This window comes from Solanum pennellii, chromosome 11 (assembly GCF_001406875.1).
Source record: "Solanum pennellii chromosome 11, SPENNV200".
NCBI lineage: Eukaryota > Viridiplantae > Streptophyta > Magnoliopsida > Solanales > Solanaceae > Solanum > Solanum pennellii.
This window is the reverse complement of record NC_028647.1, coordinates 7691733-7699545: the sequence shown is the minus strand read 5'-3', so window position 1 is coordinate 7699545 and position 7813 is coordinate 7691733. Positions and strand designations below refer to the sequence as shown.

The following is a 7813-nucleotide window of genomic DNA, read 5'->3' as shown; positions in this document are numbered from 1 at the left end:
AGATCTCCATGGATTTGACATTGATGACATTTTTTCACAAAGTGAAAGCAATCTCTTTCCATGGTAAGCCAATAATACCCCACCCGGAGTATCTTTTTGGCAAGGACATATCCGTTCATGTGTGGTCCACATACCCCAGCGTGCACTTCATTCATAATTTTCTCGGCTTCTTCAGCATCCAAACATCTCAATAAATTCAAATCCGGAGTTCGTTTATACAAAACATCCCCGCTCAAAAAGAAACCATTAGCCAGACGTCTAATAGTTCTTTTTTGGCTTTTGTTGGCATGTTCGGGGCATCTCCCTGTCTTCAAAAAATTCTTGATGTCTGAGTACCATGGCTCACCATCAGGTTCTGCTTCCACTGTATTACAATAGCCATGTTGGTCCCGAACTTGAATCTCTAATGGGGTGATGTAAGTGTTTCCAGGATAGGGAAGCATTGAGGCCAAAGTAGCCAGGGCATCGGCCAAATCATTATGAAACCTGGGAATGTATCTAAACTCAATGTACCTGAACCTTTTGCTAAGATCTTCGACACATTGTCTATATGGAAGGAGCTTGAGGTCTCGAGTTTTCCATTCGCCTTGAGCTTGTCGGATAAGCAAATCAGAATCTCCCAACATAATTAATTCTTGCACACCCAAATCTATTGCCATATTTAGACCCATGATGCAAGCTTCATACTCAGTGGTGTTATTTGTACAAAAGAAGCGAAGTCGAGCTGTTGCAGGGTAATGTTTCCCTGTGGGCGATATTAAAATTGCCCCAATCCCTGTGCCTTTGGTGTTGGTTGCTCCATCAAAGTACAATTGCCAAGCTTGATTTCCATTTGAACCTACTTCCTCAATTGAGTTAATCTCTTCATCTGGAAAATATGTATCCAATGGTTCGTAATCCCCATTGACTGGGTTCTCTGCCAAGTGGTCTGCCAAAGCTTGGGCTTTCATTGCAGTGCGAGTGACATATATAATGTCAAATTCAGTGAGCAAAATTTGCCATTTCGCGAGTCTGCCAGTTGGCATTGGCTTCTGAAAGATGTACTTTAGAGGATCCATCCTTGATATGAGGTAAGTTGTGTAGGACAATAAGTAATGCCTTAACTTTTGAGCTACCCAAGTTAGGGCGCAACACGTCCTTTCCAAAAGGGTGTACTTGACCTCATAACTAGTGAATTTCTTGCTCAAGTAGTAGATAGCTTGATCCTTCCTTCCTGTAGCATCATGTTGACCGAGAATACACCCAAAGAAATTATCTGTTACTGAAAGATATAGAAAGAGAGGCCTGTCAGGTTCAGGCGGTACCAACACGGGAGGGTTGGACAAATACTCCTTGATTTTTTCAAAAGCTCGTTGACAATCTTCTGTCCACTTGACAGCAGCATCCTTCTTCAAAAGTTTGAAAATGGGCTCACATGTGGTTGTAAGTTGAGCAATAAACCTGCTGATGTAGTTCAACCTCCCAAGTAGACTCATAACTTCGGTTTTATTTTTCGGGGATGGCAGATCTCGAATGGCTTTTATTTTGGAGGGATCCAATTCGATTCCCCTTCTATTGACAATAAAACCCAGAAGTTTTCCAAATGGAACTCCGAATGCACATTTTGCTGGATTAAGCTTGAGGTCATATCTTCGTACTCTTTCCAAGAACTTTCTCAGATCTTGCACATGATCAACTTGTGTTTTAGACTTGATGATTACGTCGTCGACGTATACTTCAATTTCTTTATGCATCATATCATGGAACATGGTGGTCATAGCCCTCATGTAAGTCGCCCCAGCATTTTTAAGACCAAATGGCATGACCCTGTAGCAATAAGTTCCCCATGGAGTGGTGAAAGCAGTTTTCTCAGCATCCTCTTCATCCATCAAGATTTGATGATACCCCGCATAACAGTCCACAAAAGATTGCATTTCGTGTTTTGCACAATTATCAACTAGGATGTGGATATTTGGCAATGGAAAGTTGTCTTTTGGACTAGCCTTGTTCAAATCCCGATAGTCAACACAAACTCTTGTCTTTCCATCCTTTTTCGGCACAGGAACAATATTTGCCAACCAAGTAGTGTAACGAATAACTTGGATCACCTTTGCATTCAATTGTTTCATTATTTCTTCCTTGATTTTTTCACTCACGTCCGGTTTGAATTTCCTTCTTTTCTGTTGGACGGGTGGACAATCAGGATAAACGGGCAACTTATGAACCACTAAATCAACACTCAAACCTGGCATGTCATCATAAGACCAAGCAAATACATCTTTGTATTCAAACAAAAGTTGTATTATTGCCTCTCTAATTTCCTGATTGATATGTAAACTTATTTTTATTTCCTTAACATCCTCGGAACTTCCCAAATTGATTGTCTCAGTTTCACTAAGATTAGGCTTCGGTTTGTGCTCAAACTGTTCCAGTTCCCTATTAATTTCCCTAAAAGCCTCTTCTTCATCATATTCCACCTCTTGACTTGGTGATTCAAGAATAAACAACTCTTTGAAATCAGGGAGTGAATTCCGCATGCATGTCATGTTATCAAAGCCGTCATTTACAGAACTGAAAAATAGAAAATAAGAATTAAGAGAGGAGAAAAAAAAAACAAAATTTACTATGAAGCTGAAATTTCATTTCATTGACATCAAAAGGGACAGAAGGGTTGACAATAACAAAATACTTTGAACTATTCGGACCACAACCCTGAGAACAACAAAATACAAAAGAGTAGCAAAACAAACTACCACGACTCCTTCCTTATGGGGAAAGGAGTGGCTTCCCAATTGTTTAACTCAACACCTGAGCCCACGAGCTGCATATTGGCATGACTTGTGCCTTCACCAACTTGGACCATATTTACTTCACAAAACAACTGACTGAGATCCTCAATGATTTCTTCAATGTCTTCAAGAGTGAATGAATCTTTCAATTCTGAACCCTGCGGTTTGATAAAAGAATGAGAAATATGGGGAATCGGTTGTGGCAACGACCAATCAATCCTTTTGTGGTTCTTAGCTTTATCTCCATTTCTCTTGCTTTGTTTGTATCCGAGGCCAGAGGTGCCTTGGTTTCCTAAAAGAGTAATGGGATCCACGATTCCTTGCGAACATACTCCCAAACCTTTACCGGGTTGATAACCATATTTGAGCATCGTCGTTGCTACCATTGAAGCGGAAGAAGAGATACATGATTGGATGATAGGTTCTCTTTCTTTAAAGCGATCCACTGATACAACCTCAAAAGACTGGTAAACAACAGAATCACATCCTTCCTTTGCCTCAATGTATGGGACGGATGGATCTCTGTAAATAGGTGAATCATCTTCCCCATGAACAGTGATTTCCTGATTGTTGTATTCAAACTTGACAACTTGATGTAGTGTTGATGGGACGGCTCGAGCCATGTGGATCCATGGCCTTCCTAGTAGAAAATTATAAGATGTTTCCATATCCATTACTTGGAACACAATCGTAAAGACTACTGGCCCAATTGTCATGTTTAACTTGATTTCACCAATGGTATCCCTCCTTGAGCCGTCATAAGCTCGCACAAATACATTACTGGGGCGAATTCTGTCAGTGTTAACTTTCAAGCTTTGCAGCGTAGAAAGAGGACATATGTCTACCCCTGACCCTCCATCTATCATGACCCTCTTTACATAGTAACCTTCACATGTCACTGTAAGATGCAAAGCTTTGTTGTGTCCAGCTCCCTCCTTGGGCAACTCATCATTAGTGAAAGTGATGGCGTTTGACTCGAAGACGCGCCTGGTCATATTCTCCAACTGATTTACTGTGGTCTCTTTTGGCACATGTGCTTCATTCAAAACCTTATTCAACACAAGACGATGTTCTTCTGAGTGCAAAAGTAGAGACAACAGTGAAATCTGTGCAGGCGTCTTCTTCAATTGTTCCACGACAGAGTAATCTGGAACCTTAAGCTTTTTTAGAAATTCTGCATTTTCTTCTTCAGTAACTGCTTTCTTTAGTGGTACTTGGATATTTTCAGTCATCTTGCCTTTTCTTAATTCTTCTGGAGAATAACATCTTCCAGAGCGTGTCAAACCTCCCGCTTCATCAACTTCTTCGACAATCTCCTTTCCTTGATAAACCACTGCAGTTTTGTTATAGTTCCAAGGGACAGCCTTTGAATCAATTACTGGAAGCTGTTGAACAGGCTTAACAAAAATAGGCTCTTTCATCTTGGTCAAGCCACTTTGGTCATGTTGTGTTAATGAAAAGCCTTTTGATACATACAACTTTGGCATAGCTGCTCGAACTTCAATCCCCTTTGAAACCCCCGGGACGCACAAGACTTTGGTGTCAAGATTGACACCTTCCGCACTTAAAGAGGCAACTGGTTTTAAACTCTTCATTGACTTGTCTTCTTCTCCAATCTTCCTAAACAACTTTCCCATTTTGCTGAGGAGTCTGTACTCTTGATCATCACAAACCATACCCACTAAGTTGTTTTCAGCTGGAAGTGGGTTATTGGTCACATTGGGAGTGTTTTGATCATCTGTCACAACAACAACTCCATGCTCGATCAGCTTCTCTATTGCTCCCTTCAAGGTCCAACAATTATCAGTGCTGTGTCCTGGGGCTCCTGAATGGTATTCACATCTTTCATTGGCTTGGAAACCTGGAGCATTTGGATTCAGACGATGTGGTGGGATGCACTCAATCGCTCCTATCTTTCTTAACTTCTGAAACAAGCTGGAGTACGACTCCCCCAATGGAGTGAATTTCTTTTTCTGTGCTTGATCTTGAGCATAATTCCGCATAAGAGGAGAGTTGTAAGGGACTTGATAGGGTGGCCGTTGTGGGCGAAAGTTTCCTTGAGATGGGGCCCGAAAATGTGGGCGATTGGGAGGATGCACATATGACTGAGCATTTAAGACCGGGTACGGAGATGGAGATACTGGATATTGAGGAGCATAAGGGTAGTAATGCTGAGGATAGCTAAGTTGTCCCTGAACTGATGTGTAAGGACAATTAGACTTTCTCTGAGCTCCTCTTGACCCTGATGCCAGTGAAATAACTTCCTCTTTCCTTTTACGATTTCCAAAACTTGTTGAACCACCTTGAATGGCCTGTGTGGTAGCTTTGATTGCTGCCTGGCTCACGATCCTTCCTGTTTTGAGACCACTTTCGACCATTTCCCCAATTTTGATTGCTGTGTGAAACGGTCTTCCCATTGCGGCTGTGAGGTGGTGGAAGTAGTCAGGATCTTGAGCCTCTATAAAGATATCAACCAATTCTTGCTCATTTAATGGGGGCTTGACTCGGGCTGCTTGTTCCCTCCATTTGATAGCATATTCTCTGAAGCTTTCACTTGGTTTTTTTCTTGTATTGGAGAGTGTATTACGATCTGGCATAATGTCGACATTGTACTGAAATTGTCTAACAAAATCTTGAGCCATATCATCCCATATGTGCCAGTGGGAAATCTCTTGATCTATAAACCATTCTGAGGCAACACCAGTCAGGCTTTCACCAAAATAAGCCATGAGCAATTCTTCTTTACCCCCTGCACCCCGAAGTTGATTACAGTATCTCTTAAGGTGGGCTATGGGATCACCGTGTCCATCATACTTATCAAACTTAGGGGTTTTGAACCCAGGTGGCAGGTGGACATTTGGGAACATACACAAGTCTTTGAATGCGACACTTTTGTGCCCTCCTAACCCTTGCATGCTCTTCATGTGTTGCTCGATGCTTTTCATTTTTTTCAACATTTCTTCTTGCTCTGAGCCTGGAGTGGGCCTCTCAACATCAATAGCGGAACCAAATTGAACAGAGTTAGGGCCCCCAAATGCTATCCCAGGAGTATAGTACTGCTCTGGATGAGTGGTGAATTGTCCGTCTTGAGCTGCTCTTTGCGTCACAGTCGGTTGTGGGAGTGTATAGACCGGTGCAACTGTTGTGACAATGGGAGTATTCCTAAATGGCATGCCTTGAGGATGTGTTGTTGATGGCCCGGCCCCACAATTATCAAATGGACCATACCCTGGAGGGAAGAACGGTTCTGATATTGGGACCTGAGAAGATGAAGATCGAATACTAGTGATCTCAGGAAAACCAGGAATAGACGTTGGTGGTTCTTGTCCATTGGCCCAGGCTTGCCACAATTGTGCCATAATATTTCTCAGCGTCCGATTTTCTTCAACAGTGACTGTCTCTCTTGTTGTTGAATCAATTGGAGTGTCCGTTGGATTCACCATAGATTCAGTATTGGTTGTCATTGACGCTCTTACCTTAGACCTGGTAAAGTACGGGTGCTCTGCCAGTTTACCACAAACCTAACCACCGAAAGCTAACTAGAGTTGATGTGAAATGAACAAACTTGTTAGGGGTTAGACAATTTTATAAATTAATCACACACTTATTAATCACATAGTAACATCGGTTCGGAAGGCCATTGTTTCATCCCATCTTTGCTTTGCTTATTGTCCTTTTTTTTTTTAGAAAAAAGAAAAAGTTTTGAAAAAATAAATTCTGATCGGACCCTTTGGAGGTTGCCTACGTATCATGTTATTGCATGAATCAGATCATTACGTAGTTCAAAAATTTAGACAACTCAAACAGATTAATTTGGAATCATTCACCAAAACTTCAAGAAAACAACAAAATCAAAAGGTTTAAAAACAACCCGAATCAACATACTATCCTTAAACACCAAATTTTAAACTAAGAACCAAGTCTTTCAACAAACAAAATGAAACGAACAACAAAAACAACTAAAACTTCTCTTCAATCTTCATCACTTTCTTGGGGCTTTCTTTTTCCTCCCAAGGTCTCATACAAATTCAGAAACACCTTCGGCAAATGGGGAACAATGGTCCGTGCTTGCTCAGCCACTTCTTGATCATTCATACGACGCTGATTTTTTAATAACATAGGAGGTTTGCTCTGCTAATTGATGAACTTGAAGTCTAGCCCTTCCCATGTTTTGATGACAGTCATTTAACAAAGCCTGATGATTACCCAGATTATTCCTCAAGAGGGCCTCTCGCCCTTCTGCTGCTTCAAGTTGATGGCGAAGTGTTCCTCTTTCGATGATCAATTGTCTTTGCCCCTCTTCGGATGCCTCTAAGCCCCTCTTCAATCGAGAGATCTTAAAATTCTGCTCCCTTTTTATCTGTCGTGCCAAGTGGATTCTATTATCCAATTCCTCCTCCAATCGGGCTAATCTTCCCTCTGCATGCTTCAATTCTCCTTCCATATCTTGCAACTCTAACTTGTGATTTTTCCCTCTTTGGACCTGTACTTCTTGCCGTGCAATGGTTGCTTTGGCCTTCTCCAACTCTTTTTTCAATTGTCTTATTATATGTTGATCTCTTCTTTTTCTGCTGGATCCTTCAGGAGTGTCACCAAATGTCATTGGATCACGAAACCACGATAGGTACCCAGGAACCACCTTTCCTTTATCTTTCTCCACAACCATTTCACTTAGCTCAGAAATAATACTCCCGTACCAAATCTTCATAATCTCTTCGCTGTTAAAAGCAAAACCTGGTGGAGTGTCATATGCAAACCTAATCATATCATCATTGGGTGGGATTTCTTGAACTCTGGCTAGTTGACGCATAACCCGAAGTGGGGCATATGGTTGAACACCTCTAAGACCAATCAACACAAGAAACGAGATACCACTAGACATGCAAATGATATCCTTAGCCGGGAACCAGTAATAATTCCACACTATTTCATCAGATGTGATCACTGAAAGTTTTTCTTCACACGCTATTATTCCTTTTGGAAAATCAATTTTGGCTTCCCTTTCCTTATGAGAGGAAACATAGTTGCACCAATCTGGAGTAAAC

The 7813-nt window shown here is 41.4% G+C and overlaps 1 protein-coding gene across 1 annotated transcript in view; it reads right to left on the bottom strand.

Annotated features, from left to right (window-relative positions):
* Positions 1-6232, bottom strand: part of LOC107003599 — a 7703-nt gene extending 1471 nt beyond the window's left edge. Inside the window, exons 1-2 of the mRNA XM_015201927.1 lie at positions 2733-6232; positions 79-2550 (exon numbers count right to left, since the gene is read on the bottom strand). Coding sequence (XP_015057413.1) covers positions 79-2550; positions 2733-6232 — 5972 coding nt within the window. The remainder of the gene's footprint in view (positions 1-78; positions 2551-2732) is intronic.
* Between the last annotated feature and the right edge of the window lie 1581 nt (positions 6233-7813).